The 16,230-nt window shown below is 43.6% G+C and overlaps 1 protein-coding gene and 1 long non-coding RNA gene across 13 annotated transcripts in view; one reads left to right on the forward strand and one right to left on the reverse strand.

Annotated features, from left to right (window-relative positions):
- The window catches only part of LOC131189779 (programmed cell death 1 ligand 1-like), a 28,261-nt gene extending 12,997 nt beyond the window's left edge, over nucleotides 1-15,264 (reverse strand). For 3 of the 9 annotated variants that reach the window (XR_009153123.1, XM_058166200.1, XM_058166199.1), the window contains exons 1-2: nucleotides 4,629-8,833; nucleotides 1,377-1,733 (exon numbers count right to left, since the gene is read on the reverse strand). Coding sequence is in view for 8 of the 9 variants with exons in the window: in XM_058166200.1 (XP_058022183.1) it covers nucleotides 1,377-1,733; nucleotides 4,629-4,728 (457 nt within the window). In the remaining variant the exon portion in view is untranslated. Of the gene's footprint in view, nucleotides 1-1,376; nucleotides 1,734-4,017; nucleotides 4,606-4,628; nucleotides 8,834-15,048 lie in introns of those variants that run through there. The other 6 variants (XM_058166196.1, XM_058166194.1, XM_058166192.1 and 3 more) reach the window with 4 other exon arrangements.
- Nucleotides 1-16,230, forward strand: part of LOC131189780 (uncharacterized) — a 43,707-nt gene that overhangs the window by 16,228 nt on the left and 11,249 nt on the right. The window lies entirely within an intron of this gene.

Here is a 16,230-nt window from a genome sequence, read left to right on the forward strand (position 1 = left end):
AATCTTTTAGAAGTGTTTATTTTCCTTAGAGGTGATTGACAGAGACATTATATAAGGAAATATATCTTGTGTTGATTTTGTTAAATGCACTTTTTCATTCACTGTGCAAATCTTTAAAAAATGTTTGGGGAGAAAACTACAATGGTATTATTAGCAGTTTTCCTCCCAATAGCAAAGGCTTAGAAGGAGCCATTTTTATCATGGCCACAGAAAAGAAGAAAGGTTTTAAATCTCTCTTGCTGCCTGCTACATTTTGATAGTTATGAATTCACACACAAGCTCCCAGCTACATTTTTAAAAATCTGGATATTAAAGGTAAAGTATTTATTAATGTTTCACCCTTCTGATATAAAGGAAAAAATACCAAGTGCTACAGTATAAAATATAAGTCTTTTTCAAGACTGGGGTGGGGAGAGCTAACTTCAGAACTTCCCTTCCAGGAAAATTTCTGCAAAGCCATAAAAATAAGAGGCAGGAAGTAGAACCTCACTTCTTTTATGGATATTCATAGGGATAAGGCCTATGGTGGCTCAATAGACTAAGTCTGTCTGTTATTAACACAGCTGCTTGCAATTACTGCAAGTTCAAGTCCCACCAGGCCCAAGATTGACTCAGCCTTCAATCCTTTATAAGGTAGGTAAAATGAGGACCCAGATTGTTGGGGGCAATTAAGTTGACTTTGTATATAATATACACATGGATGAAGACTATTGCTTAACACAGTGTAAGCCACCCTGAGTCTTCGGAGAAGGGCGGGATATAAATTCAAAATAAAATAAATAATAAAAAAATAATAAAAAAATAATTGAGAAGATATGAAGAAGGTTGATCTGTTTGTTATGAAACAAATGATGACAATAATGAGACTTATCCCTCTGTGATTGCAAGAGTGTGAGGAAGATTGGAGATGACCCTGGTCCCACTACTGCCATCTGGGTCACTCTGTTGAAACATAACCAGGTTGCCTTCCTTAGGTAGCTTTCTTCCAAGGGTGATTGTGTGGGCCCTCTACCTCATCTTTTAAAATAAATACAGCTATTGTAAATAAAATAGCCCTTCCCTTGAGATCTTGCCTCTTTAGTATGAAGTCAGCAGAGAAAGAGCGCCCATAATGTACTTTTACACAATTCTATCTGCATAATGGATTAATATACCAAGTCTTTAAAAATCAGAAGGAGTCAGGGTAGCAATTTCCAGGCTAACAATTTTTATCAAGGCCTGCTCCTTCAGATTTTTGGCCATCATAGACGAATACAACTTTTCTCCCTACAGGTAGTCTTCAGTGCTGAATATATAAAAGGATATTCTGAAATTCGCACTGATAAATAATGGCACATCATTCAGATTTTTGCCCTTGACATTCTATGGCTACTCACCTTCAATTTTCAAGTCAATGTACTTGTGATCAGCTTCACGATAGTTGACAACGCAAAGGTAATATCCAGCATCTGTGATCCTTAGATGGGTGATACGTAGCATAGAATAGCCCCTTTTCAATTCCTCATATAATAATGTAGCTCTTCCTTGAAAATGTTGGTGTTGCCCTGACAGGTCTTCACGCCCATTTTGGAGCTTATAAACTTCCTTGGCTTCGTCTGACAGTTTTTGCTGCCAGAAGATATTCAGTTGTGTCAGATTCAAGGAATTATCAGTTGGAAAGCGACATCCCATAGTCACGCTGCTCCCATATTCTGCAGAGTAATGAGGCTGAATAACACTCACCCTGAATAAAGCTGGAAAAAATATAAAAGAAGCAAACACTCTTGAGTATCAATTAACAATTTTTTAATGCAGGAATATGTGTGCTGTAACTCAGTTAACTAAGAACCTGCAGATACATTTCTAATCATGTGGGGTCCTTGGTACTCTCTGAACTTGGCTGTTTTCTTGCAGATATTTCATTATCAAACTAGGTAACATCATCAGTGCTGTAGCACCAAGGACCCCACAGTTCCACCCTGAGCTACAAATATTCTCTTCTATCGGTATTTTGCAAGAACCAAAATATGCTGAATATATGCATTTCCAGAGTATAAATAAAACACAACCACCAAGGTTTATACTAACTGAAGTGTGAGGTCTTTAGTGCTTGCTGAGCTTGGTTGTTTTCTTGTAGATGTTTCATTATCAAATTAGGTAACAATAATCAGTGCTAGGAGGGAATTGGTTTAGTCTCTTTTTACCTACTTTATAAAATCAAAACATATACTTTATATAATTGATCTCTAATCAATTAAATGCCTTTGGTTTATACAGGTAGTCCAATGGAGCCTAAAATTTCTGTTGTTGAGACATTTGTTAAGAGAGTTTTGCCCCATTTTACAACCTTTCTTGCCACAGTTGTTAAGTGAATCACTGAAATTGATAAGTCAGTAACCCGCTTGTTAAGTGAATCTGGCTTCTCCATTGACTTTGCTTGTCAGGAGGTCACAAAAGGGGATCATATGACCTCGGGACACAGCAACGGTCATAAATATGAACCAGTTGCCAAAGCAATCTGAATTTGGATCGCATGATTATGTGGCTGCTGCAAAGATCTGAAAAATGGTCATGAGTCATTTTTTACAAAGTGCGGTTGTAACTTTGAATGGTCACTAAGTGAACTGTTGTTGAGGACTACCTGTACTAGTGTGACATGTTTTTTTTCTAAGAGATTGCACATTCCTGTGCTCAAAGTCCTTGCTGCTCCCATAATGTAGAAGTTGGGTCAACTGAAAGGGATTGACGGGGTCGTCTTAATCATTACAGGCTGTATAGATGAATATTATGATCTCGGAAGTAGTCATTTCCTTTAGTCTTCATTTTAATGTAGACTTATTCAGTAATATCATTTGCATTTCTGGTATACAAATCAGGTTGTTTTTCCTGCTAGCTGTACTTTCACTGGTAGCATGAAAAAGAGTCATAACTCAATGAAAGGCACCTATAGATAATGTTAGGAAAAACATCTACTAAACATAGTACTAGAAGAAAAAGATAGGAAAATGGGAAAATATTTCTAATCAATTCCCTTTTTTCTCTTTTTGACTTGAACTGATGCAAAATGGGAAGCAATCTGTTTAAATTTGAAAATGAGGAAAAAGAGAAGAAGCTAAGCAGTGCCGAACATGGCAGCTGCTTCTAAATGGAGAAACAGCCCAAGATAGTGCAGAAAGCTACCCAAGATGAGCTCTTTGAAACAATTTTATGGTGAAGAGTCTCTGATTTCTAGCTGGTGTTTTATTTTTATGACACATTTCACCCGACCCATAAACTGGGAAATTACTGTGAGATATTCCAGGCATGTTAAAAAAAAAATACTTTGCAAATATTAAGGGAAATTGATAGTGCAGTTGGTAAAATTTTTCTTCTTCTAGTTATGATTACTAAAACATGTTATGTTAATTTTAAGGGTCTGCGAATATCAAGATGATTTTTTAAAACCCTTAATTCTAGAAATGGAAATCTTCAGTAGCATAAATTGAGATATGGGGCATCATTTTTATTGGTGTTTGGGATTCAGATTGTATAGTGAAGGTATTGGGAATGCCACAAGGATGGTCTTCCCGGCTCATAAACCTGCTATTATGGCTGCGTGGTGAATTACAAAATGAAAAGTCCAGGTGAGACACAGGAAGGGTTGTTGAAGGAGACACCTTCAGACACACTGCAGGCCAAAGCATCAGGTTGGTGGTTTCAGCTGATTCCCACAAGCCTGTGGCTTCTTTCTCAGAATGTCTCTGGTTCTTGGCTGCTTAGCCTGAGTTTGAATCTATAACTGGAACCAATCCTTTGAAGATTACTCCAGATATGTGTGGTCCTCGGTCCTCTTTGAGCTTTTCTTATGTATGTTTCATTACCTAACTAGGTAAACAATACCTCAATCAAGAAACTACCAACTCAGACAATCAAACAAACAGTAAACAACAGCAATAATCAAGGGATTACCAAAACTGCTCCCACCAATACTGATGGGAAAAGCCGCTTGTATACAAACAGACAGAAAATCCCACTCCCTTCTAGCACTGATGATTTTACCTAGTTCAGGGATTCCCAACCCCCCGGTCCATAGACTGGTACCGGGCTGCGGCATGCCAGAAACCGGGCCGCACAAAGAAGCGAAGCCCCTTCTGCGGGATGCAGGCAGCACACGAAACCACGCCCCATCTGGTCCATGGAAAAACCTCTTCTTACAGAACTGGTCACTGGTACCCAAAAGGTTGGAGGCTGCTGACCTAGTCGGATGAATGAAACCTCTGCAAGAAAACAACCAAGCCCAGAGAGCATCAAGGATGCCACAGTTCAAACCTGAGCTACAAATATTCTGTCCTGCGGGTACTCCAGATATGTTTGGAATACCTTTTATGCTGGGTGAATGGAAAAGAGGGAGACACAAGCAACAACACTTGTCCTTTTGATTATCTCCCACTAAACTACAACAGTGCTTGCACCCAAAGGATCACGGCCACACCAAAAGCACTGCAAGCACTGATTCATTTGAGCTTAAAGCCCATTACTGCAACAGTTCTCCTGATCTGAACTTTTAGGGAGTAGTGAACAGTTTAAAGTTTTGGCATAAACTTGAAGTTCTAAATTTGGTGGACAATTCTGAGAATAGTATTGGAAAATATCCAATAGAAAACTCTCACCTGCTGTCAAGGAAAGCTGGGTTGCAAACAGCAGAACTGGTAGCAACTTGGCCATTTGTCCAGAAATATCTTTAAAAAAGAGTTTCATCATTAATATCATAATACTTCAGCAGGTTGACTCAAGCTAAGGTGCTTTGCAATGTTTTTGTCAATAAAAGCCAATTCACAGAGGACTTTTTTTAAAAAAACAATTGATGAACAAGTAAAGGAAACAATGATAGCATGGGCCAAAAATTTCGGCTATTCAGTAGATCTAGATAAATGGCAACAGTTATGGGAGAGGAACTACAAATTAACAATGTCCACTGCATATAAAGAAAATCAGTATAAAATGTTTTATAGATGGCATATGCCTCCTGAAAAACTGGGAAAAATGTTTAAAGACAAATCAGCTAAATGTTGGAAATGTCACCAGTTACCAGGATCTTATTATCATATGTGGTGGACATGCTCAGAAGCTAAAAATTATTGGAATAAAATAAAGGTATGGTTAGAAGAAATGACTCAACAACACATTGATTTAAAACTGGAGCTGTTCTTATTGGGTATCCTCCCAGAGAAAACCAGTAAAGAAAATATCTATTTGATTATACATGTAATAACAGCAGCAAGAATTGTTTTTGCACAAATTTGGAAAACAGAGAAAATACCCCTAGAAGGAGACGTTATTATAAAAAAATTAGACTGTACAGAAATAAATAGATTAACTTTGATGATTAAAGAAAGAGAGGATTCAGAATATTTTAAGATATCGGATCAATTTTACCATTGGTTAGAAAAAAGATGAAGATAAGCAATTGATAGTTATGTAAGATAATGGTATAATTAGAATATTGTATTTGTGAAAAAACTGTAATAGATTAAATTGAAATGAAAAAGAAGAAACAACAAAACAATGGAGCCATGAAGAAAACACCGAGATGTCACACAGAAGGATTGACTGATATATTAAATGTTTATTTATAAAATTTAAAAAAAATATAAAAAAATTAATATGCAAATAGGAAGATATATTTTTCCTTTGGCACAGAGAAATGGCTCTTTACCCTACTGTCTTTTTTAAAGAAACCATCCCTGTCAATTGAGACCATACTCAGGTTCATTCGCCATGTGTCCCCCTGACCTTGAAAGTTCCTGGGTAGACGGACAGACATTTGGCTGCCTCCAACTCCAGTTTCACCAGAAGAAATGAGCTAGCATTTGTATCTTCTTGCCTAATGCCAGTCCCATGGCTAGGTCTGCGGGCAATGTTGCGAATTGAGAGAGCTAATTTTATAATTTCAGCAGAAACTTTGCTGGGCTGGTCTCCAAGTTTAAATTTCTTCCATAGAACTTCGCATTTCCTGCTCAGATGGATTAATAGTTGCATTTAAGCTGTTAACTTGCATGCTATTTTCATGCATTATTTTAGTACTAGATGGTGCTTTGTAGTTTTACATCATGTTTTAACTTGACGGTATGCTTCTATATATTTCTTTTGAAAACTGCCTTGAAGATGCATGGATAAAGATTTCAATAAATCTAATTTAAAAAACAAGTACTCTCTAGTGCAGAGAGGGTGTTTGACATTAGTTTGGACATCCAACCTACTTTGGGTAGTCCTCAATTTACAACCACAATTGAGACTTCTGCCATTAAGCAATGCAAATAAGTCAATTGTGCCCAATTTTATGACCAGTTTTGCTATGATTATTAAGCAAATCACAAAATTGTTAAGTAAATTCAGCTTCCCGATTGATTTTTGTTAGAAAATTGTCAGACGTCCCCTGAGAAGGTTGCAGATATTGATCGCATGACCCTGGGACACTACAGCCATTGTATACATGCCAGTTGCCAAGCCCACAAATTGCAATCATGTTATTGATGTATGGACCTGTCACAAGTCACTTTTTCTGGCATCATCGTAACTTTGAATTGCTGTTATAGGAATAGTCATAAGCTGAGGCTACCTGAATGGCCAAAACAGAAAGAGGCAGGCTGGATCAGATCAAGGACCTATCCAAATACATTAATTCTATTCATGCACGGTTCTTGAAAAAAGACATCAATAAGTTTATACATATCCAACTGGTAATGTAAGAAGGAAAATTAATAAGGACAAAAGGTCTTATTTTTTCCCAAGAATAGAAATGCATTTTTTAATTAAATCCCTTGTCCTATGCAAAGGCACCCCAAAGGTCACAGGACAGATTTCATCCTCAAAGAATTGTGAAATTCAATTCTGCAAGAGAAATCCCAATCTCTTCTCCCTGAATCCCAGTCTCAGGCACAGAGAAGAAGAAAAACTGGCCTTTGCTGAGCTCGCTCTATTTATCATCTATCTATCTATCTATCTATCTATCTATCTATCTATCTATCTATCTATCTATCTATCTATCTATCTATCTATCTATCACCACTTATTTGTTTGTTTGTTTATATGATTTTTACCTTGCCTTTATTATAAGTAACTCAAGGCAGCAAATATGTCTAATTTTCCTTCCTTCTCCTGTTTTCCCCACAACAACCCTGTGAGGTGGGCTGGGTTGAGAGACAGGGACTGACCCAAAATCATCCAGCTACTTTCTGGGCCAATGCCTTAATTACTAAACCTAATTGCCACTGCTGCTGTGCTGGACAACCTTTGGATGTACAAAATGTACTTTTTAATTATTATTTTTACGTCGCTCAACCAAGCTGCTCATTGTCGCTAGCCTGTAGCTCTGTCCAATCAAATCCCTTCCAGTAGTTGCAGGGGGAGAGGATTTGCAAAATAAACACATTTTTTAAAGGGAGGGGGGAGGAAATTGGCATTACCTGCCTGCCTTCCTCCTTCCCTCCCTCCCTTTTGCATATCCTGCAGGCTCATAGTTTCTTCTGCTTTTGACCCCCTCTCTCCCGGTGAGAGAGAATTGCTCTATAAATTGGCAGTGTGAGGCAGAATTGACAGGACCTGGGTTTAGCTCATAGAATCATCCATTGTAATGTCCTTCCTGTTAATGACTACTTCAGTTTCAACTGCAATAATACAAGGGCTCTGCGCATGCGCAAGATGGCGCTGTGGTAAAAACTCGGGTCGGCGGATTTGAGATTGCCCGGCTGATGGCATCGTCGTGGCCGCTCGTTTAGCTGTTTTCGCCCCCCGGCCCAGTGGACGATCTTCCTCGCAGCCGTGGGAGAGGTCTGTGGACCTTTTAGGACCCGCGGCTGCTGAGAACGGGCCGGGAGGGCGATCGGCGTATGACGGCAGCCATTTTAGATGCCCGGGAGGAGGAGGTGTTCTGGTCGGCGTTTCGGTTGGCGAGCCGGCTTCCCCCTCAGCTTTCCCTGGCTTGCTCCCCCTGCTTTCTACCTCAAGGATTCTTAAGGACTCTCCTATTATTAACAACGGCGGTCCCCTCGATATCGGAGGGAGGGGGCAATACCGGAGGTAAGGAGGGCGGTTTGGCCTATTTTTGGGCCTGGCTTTCCTGCCACAAGATCTCCCTTGTCGCAAGGGCAACGGCGCTCCATTCGATATCGGAGAGGAGGAGGACGTTTCGGCCGCCTTTTGGCCTGGTTTGGCCTGGCTCCCTAATAGCGGCAATGTCGGCCGCGCCCCCCCTTCCCCCGTTTGCTGGGGGCTTTGGGACGTATAACATCTTTTGGGCACCTTGTGATCTCTTCGGGAGCTGTTGTTGGGCCATATTGGAGTCAGACTGGAGTTCTGGGAGCTGCTGGGAGCTGTCGGGGAGTTCCATCTGGAGACAGCAATGGACTTGGAAGGCAGCTATGGAGCGCCTTTTCCTCCCCCCCTCTTTTTGGGACCCGGATGTTTTTTCTGGACAGATTGTGTTATCCAAGTCCTGGATTATTAGTTCTGGATTATGGATTTACCAGGACCGTATCATGGGTCGGATGGTTAGAATATATTTTACATCTTATATGCCATATGTTACATCTTATATCCCATTTGTACCATGGAGATTGACTGTCCATTTTTACATCTTACGTCATCTTATATCTGGATCCTTATTGGAGAGCTACCTCAGGAGAACATCTCTGTTAACATCTCTGTTAGTCTGGGACAATCTATCTTCTGCTGACTTTTATTGTTTATTGCATGTGCTATTCTAGATCCGAACTCTTGCGCCTGCGAGGTGCCCCCGCCTCGTGGGAACGGCCTGTTACCTTACCTAAGGCGGTCTCAATGACGGGTCTTGGGACCCACAGAGGTGGCATGCAAAGAGGAAGAGCCTTTGGGGGTTTTTAGATAGGGCATTTTTAAGGGGTGGGAGGGTTAGGGTGGGTGCTGGGGGTAGCCCGTCGGGAGGGAAACCAGTCCCTGCGCGTGCTCGTGGCGATTATTTAGTGGGTTCGGAGGTTATGGGGGGGGAATGTGTTCCTTTTTGTGAGGGTGGTTCCATTTGCACGGTAAGTGGGAGGGGCAGATATGGCGGAAGGGGGGGATCGTATCGGTCTAGGGGGTCACGCGTTCGATGTCTGCAAGCGATCGCGTGCCCCGATTCCTCTGACTTTTCCCGTTCCCCGGATGGTCAAGACCCTCAGAGCCTGGGCCTTCGTCTTATGTTATGCAACGCACGGTCCGTGGCCAATAAGGCCCCCCTAATATACGACCTTATCCAGGGGGGCACCGCGGATCTTATAGGCGTTACGGAGACCTGGTTGGGCACTGAAGGGGGCGTGCCCCTGGTCGAAATGTGCCCACCGGGTTTCCGTGCATTCCATCAGCCGAGGGCCCAGGGTAGGGGTGGGGGGGTGGCGGTTGCTATTAAAGAGAGTCTAGAGCCGAGGGAGACCACTGTACCTCAGATTGCCGGGTGTGAATCCCTCTTCGTGAGATGGGGTCATAGGTGTCAGATGGGCTTGCTGGTCACGTACCTGGCTCCTTGCTGCGTGACAGCTGCCCTGCCCGAGCTCCTGGAGGTGCTTGCTGGGGTGGCAGTGGAGACCCCCAGACTTTTAGTCATGGGGGACTTTAACTTGCCATCTGCCGGCTTGTCATCGACAGTGGCTCGGGAGTTCATGGCTTCCATGACGGCCTTGGACCTGACTCAAGTAGTGGATGGCCCCACTCACATTGGGGGTGGCACACTGGACCTGATTTTTATCTCTGGTCAGTGGTTGAAGGATCTGGATTTGAGAAATGTAGTCATAGAACCTTTGTCATGGTCAGATCACTCTCTCCTTCGCCTGGACTTTCTGACCGCCACTCAACCCCGCAGGGAGACGGAACCACAACGCTGGTTCCGTCCCAGGCGCCTGATGGACCCGGAGAGGTTCCGGACGGAGCTTGGGCCACTTCCTGAGGGTCTGGCTCACGGCACGGCAGAGGAACTAGCCGCAGCCTGGCAACGGGCTGCGGCTGGGGCTTTAGACCGTGTCGTGCCTCTGCGGCCTCTGACCCGGCGCAGATCCCAACCGGCTCCTTGGTTCTCCGAGGAGCTGAGGGGGATGAAACGCCGGAGAAGACGCCTAGAGAGCTCCTGGAGGTCTAGCTGATCGGACACTAGTTAGGTCCTATACTAGGACCTACCTAGTGGCACTGAGGGAAGCGAGGCGTTGCTACGCCTCCTCCCTCATTGCGTCGGCAGATAACCGCCCAGCCGCCCTGTTTCGGGTGACCCGTTCCCTCCTTCACCAGGGGGAGCGGGATGACCCGTTGCAGGGACGTGCTGAGAAGTTTAATGGTTATCTATACGATAAAATCGTTCAGCTTCGAGACGGTCTAGACCAAAATTGCGGCGATTCAGATGAGGCGTCTGAGGGTGGTCTTGGTGATATTTTCTGGGATGAGTTTGACCCTGTGGCTCCCGAGGACATGGACAGGTTGTTGGGTAGGCTGAATGCCACTACGTGTTTACTGGACCCGTGCCCCTCCTGGCTGGTGCTGGCCACTCAGGAGGTGACACGAGGCTGGCTCCAGGCGATTACGAGTCTTTCCGGCCGCCTTGAAAGAGGCGGTGGTGAGGCCCCTCCTCAAGAAGCCCTCCCTGGACCCGGCTGTCTTAGGTAATTATCGTCCGGTCTCCAACCTTCGCTTCGCGGCGAAGGTTGTTGAGAGTATGGTGGCATATCAGTTTCCCCTACACCTGGATGAAACTGTCTATCTAGACCCGTTCCAGTCCGGTTTCCGGCCCGGTTACAGCACGGAGACGGCTTTGGTCGCGTTGGTGGATGATCTCTGGAGGGCCAGGGATAGGGGTTGTTCCTCTGTCCTGGTCCTATTAGACCTCTCAGCGGCTTTCGATACCATCGACCATGGTATCCTGCTGCGCCGGTTGGAGGGATTGGGAGTGGGAGGCACCGTTTATCGGTGGTTCTCCTCCTATCTCTCCGACCGGTCGCAGACGGTGTTGACAGGGGGGCAGAGGTCGGCCTCGAGGCGCCTCACTTGTGGGGTGCCGCAGGGATCGATTCTCTCGCCCCTTCTGTTCAACATCTATATGAAGCCGTTGGGTGAGATCATCAGTGGCTTCGGTGTGAGGTACCAGCTGTACGCTGATGACACCCAGCTGTACTTTTCCACACCGGGCCACCCCAATGAAGCTATCGAAGTGCTGTCCCGGTGTTTGGAAGCCGTACGGGTCTGGATGGGGAGAAACAGGCTCAAGCTCAATCCTTCCAAGACAGAGTGGCTGTGGATGCCGGCATCCCGGTACAGTCAGCTGAGTCCTCGGCTGACTGTTGGGGGAGAGTCATTGGCCCCAATGGACAGGGTGCGCAACTTGGGCGTTCTCCTGGATGAACGGCTGTCTTTTGAAGACCATTTGTCGGCCGTCTCCAGGAGAGCTTTCCACCAGGTTCGCCTGGTGCGCCAGTTGAGCCCCTTTCTAGACCGGGATGCCTTATGCACGGTCACTCACGCCCTCGTGACATCTCGCCTGGATTACTGCAATGCTCTCTACATGGGGCTCCCCTTGAGGGGCATCCGGAGGCTTCAGTTAGTCCAGAATGCGGCTGCGCGGGTGATAGAGGGAGCCCCTCGTGGCTCCCGTGTGACATCTATCCTGCGGAGACTGCACTGGCTACCTGTGGCCTTCCGGGTGCGCTTCAAGGTGCTGGTGACAATCTTTAAAGCGCTCCATGGCATAGGGCCGGGCTATTTACGGGACCGCCTACTGCTACCAAATACCTCTCACCGACCCGTGCGCTCTCACAGGGAGGGACTCCTCAGGGTGCCGTCAGCTAGGCAGTGCCGTCTGGCGACACTCAGGGGAAGGGCCTTCTCTGTGGGGGCTCCCACCCTCTGGAACGAACTCCCTCCAGGACTTCGTCAACTTCCAGACCTCCGAACCTTTCGTCGCGAGCTTAAAACACACTTATTCATCTGCGCGGGACTGGATTAGATTTTAAAGAAACTGGTTTTAAGGGTTTTTTACTATTTATATTGTTTTAAAAATTTGGCTATAGAATAAGTTTCTTAATTGTCGTTTTTAATCTGTATTTATATGTATTTTAACTGCCTGTGAACCGCCCTGAGTCCTTAGGGAGATAGGGCGGTATATAAATATGAAAAATAAAATAAAATAAATAAAGAGCTACCAATAGATTTAAACTTAATGTCAACCGCTCCAATTTGGATTGCAGAAAATATGATTTCTGTAACAGAATTGTCTGTGCTTGGAATGACACTGTGGTCTCTTCTCATAACCCAAAAGCTTTAACCAAAATCTATCCACTGTTGACCTCACCCCATTCCTAAGAGGACTTTAAGGGGCATGCATAAGAGCACAAACGTGCCTACCGTTCCTGTCCTATTGTTTCCCTATATATATACTTCCTTGTTTCTCTTCATATATATGTTTATATATTATATAATCTTTTTGTGCGATGCTTGTGTATATTGTTATGACAAAATTAAATAAATAAAATAAATAAATAAATTGGCAGTGTGAGGCAGAATCATATCATTAATGAGCTAGTTATCAAGTTACTGAACCTAACCTGCTCCGAATTAAACTATTGTAGTTAGGTAGCTGTCTGCTCCTGCACAATTGCACGAATGCAGCCAGTGAAGGAAAGCCTTTGGATTGGTTCCACCGTCTTATGATTTTTTTTCCACCCTCACTTCCTACCAGAGCTTGCCTGCCTGTACTTCAAATCCCTTGTCTATATCATGCCCTCTGGGATGACGGAAAGCAGAACTGAGATGACGGGAAGTTGTTTGTCTGATGATTTGGACCACATGATATTCAGACCACATGGTCAAGCTAGCCTTGCATTGAAAATCATGCCTGTGTGCTTTAAGCCAGCATATATATTTTTTCTAATGACTCAAGGACCTGGTCATGGTTAGAGGAAAGAGCATGATGGAACAGGATTGAGACATCAATGGGAATTCCACTTTTTCTTTATCATGAGAACAAAATAACACTCAAAGCCAACAGAGGTGAAATGCAGAATGAAAACAGTGGCAGGAACTGAACAATAGCATCTACACAGAGCTTCCCAGAAGAGGCTTGGAAAGAGTCAAAGGACGCCGAGGGAGGGGAGAAGGCAGCTAGCCAGCATCCTTTGGCTGTAATTGAGATGCTGCCTCCTCTTTGCGCCCGCTTTCCTCGGTTTAGATGTCATTAGGGAACCGGGTCTGACACAATAGCCACTGTGCTTAATCTTGTCCTGTGTACAGTACTCCTAAAGCAAAATCAGATGTTTTCCATAGAACGTCTTCCTTTTCCAGAGGATCCCTGCATTCTGGTTTTGATCAATGTTAGGGCTGTCTGGGACCTCAAATTTGCAATAGTTTTCGAAGCATATGGAGATGAAGTCGTGTGTTTATCGGTTGCTCTTTCAACTTCAACCGACTTGTTGGGTTAGTGCATGGGTTCCAGTGGTGACTATAGCAAACCACGGTCATGTCCTCCCCCTGCCCACTCCTGTAAACCCCCATAACTGTTTTACCTACCCCCAAGCCCCAGTAGACACCAAGCACTATTTTGCACTATCTTTTATATCTGGACTAGAAACTTGCTTTTGAAGATGGCCCTAACAAGTTACCTGAAATATGACCCTCTTTTGCATATGCACAAAGATTTATATACATTTTTTTTCTTTAAATTATGCCAAACAGCAAAGCCAAAGGGAAATTTATATATTTATTTATTTATTTGTCACACAGTATATATAAGAATAAGCATGTAATAACTATACAATATATAAGCATATATATTATGAGTATGTAATAACTATATTAATTGGATATAACGAAAGGAAACAATAGGACAGGAACGGTAGGCATGCTTGTGCTCTTATGTACGCCCCTTATGAAATGCCATTCCCTAGATAATTTCAGAATTTCTGCTCTTTTTGCTGTTATTTCTCATATTTTTTTGAGGCTGTCTTTAAAACATTAACTAAAACTTAGCAGCTGGGAATTCTGTCAAATTCAACTTCCAACACATATGGGAAGTTTCAGGCTTGGGAAGGCTTTCCTGGCTCTAATAGAGGAAGGCTCCTATTCCCATTCCAGCAACATTTTTATCTACCTGTTACCTTTTACTGTCCACCCAATACCAGGAATTCTCTGGGTGTACCATGGGTGATTGAAAATAATTATATAAAATAAAAATTATGGAAGCATCAATATACATAAACTTTATTTATTGTATTATCTGTGTATGTGTCTTCCCCTCTCTCATCCATTTCTCTGCCTCAATGTAATAGCAAACTCTTAAAATACAATGGAAAAAAACAAACTAAAACACACCTGAAAAGAAGACAAGTCTTAGCCTGGTCCAAAAGAAACATGGGATAAATAATAAGGGCCTCTGGTGGCTCAACAGACTAATGCAGTCTGTTATTAACATAGCTGCCTTTAATTACTGTAAGTTCAAGTCCCACCAGGCCCAAGGTTGACTCAGCCTTCCATCCTTTATAAGGTAGGTAAAATGAGGACCCAGATTGTTGGGGGCAATAAGTTGACTTTGTATATAATATACAAATGAATGAAGACTATTGTTTGACATAGTGTAAGCCGCCCTGAGTCTTCGGAGAAGGGCGGGATATTAAAAAAAAAATAAAAAAAAAATAGGCATGCTTCCCTTTCTCCTTGGGGGCCTCTGAACAGAGGTTTTCCCTAAGCAGGATGTATTAAACCCCATAGAAAACCTGGATTTGCACACGGAAAGATTTTACTGAGAAAGCTGCCTGCAAACACAACAGGAGTTGGATGAGCAAGGGAGAGGGCTATGGCTGGGAGCCACATGCGGTTGAGCCCATGGCTAGAAATGCCTCCTGGTGGATGGAAGCCACCAAGACGTTGCACACAGATGCCACTGTGCAAATGATCCCATCAGATATGTAGTAAGAGTTCTTTCCGTCAAGCACTAGACCTCTTCTGAATTCTCTTCATGTTGAGTGCAAAGGACTTAACACATTAGAGAAACTTGTTCTAGTATTCTGCAAAGATACCACTATTATTTATCAGGATTCTACTCACCTCTGGAGCCGTGTCAGATGATTTCTCTCAAGCAGACTTTCCTCTGCGCTGGCTTGAGCCAAATGTCTAAATACCACCAGAAAGCAATGATTTGGCTTCCTTTGCGCTCGGCTGGTTGTTTAAAAAAAAAAAAAAAGCAGCAGCAGGGTTTTTGGTTTTTTTTTTTTTTTGTTTCTAGGAAGCTGAATGTGCTTTCATTTTCAGCAATAAGCACTATCCCCCACTTGTTTGCCCATCAGTGGGAGTTTCCTGACTTGCATCTTATTATATTAGAAATGCTGATAGCATTGGGAGTTTTTTTCCTACCCCCCCCCCCCTGCAGTGTGCTTTCATCTCCTCTCCCATCTATGAGTAAGACTGTTGCTGTGAAAAAAGGAAAATCGCTTTAATCTGATTCACCTCCGGATGATCTAAGCTGGGTCATCCAGAGGTGAATCAGATTAAAGTGATTTTTCTTTTTTCACAGCAAAAGCCATCTGTGATGTTTTGGGGAAAGGGGTGATAGAAGCCCAGTCAAGTCCACCCATGATCCACCTGGTGCCTGTTGGCCACTTGAAGCTGTCCAATAAAATGTTTAAACCCCACCACCCCCACCCCCACCCCCACACACACAATCACTGGACAACACCTGTAAGAAACGTGCCAAATCCTAAAATTGAGAAATGCGGTTATAGTAGGATAGATGGAAGAACAAATCCCTTCTATTGCTTCACACATAAAAACACAGAGGAATCTGGAAACTGACATTTATTGGCTCTATTTAAAAAATGGGGAAATAGCAGAGAATTCCAAAGTAATAGTTGTGTTTGTTTCCTATTGTTTTTTTTTCTTTTTAACTTTCTTTGAATTAGAATGGGATATTACCGGAGAATAAGGGATGCAGTGGCTGAGGGGCTAGGATGTTGAGCTTGTCGATTGAAAGGACGGCAGCTCGGCGGTTTGAGTGCTGCCGTGTAATGGGGTGAGCTCCCATTACTTGTCCCAGCTTCTGCCAACCTAGCAGTTTCAAAAGCACGTAAAAATGCAAGTAGAAAAAATAGGGACCACCTTTGGTGGGAAGGTAAGAGCGTTCCGTGCACCTTTGGCATTGAGTCATGCCGGCCACATGACCACGGAGACATCTTCAGACAGCGCTGGCTCTTCAGCCTTGAAACAGAGATGAGCACCGCCCCCTAAAGTCGG

Source organism: Ahaetulla prasina, chromosome 2 (assembly GCF_028640845.1).
Source record: "Ahaetulla prasina isolate Xishuangbanna chromosome 2, ASM2864084v1, whole genome shotgun sequence".
In the NCBI taxonomy this organism is placed as follows: Eukaryota; Metazoa; Chordata; class Lepidosauria; order Squamata; family Colubridae; genus Ahaetulla; species Ahaetulla prasina.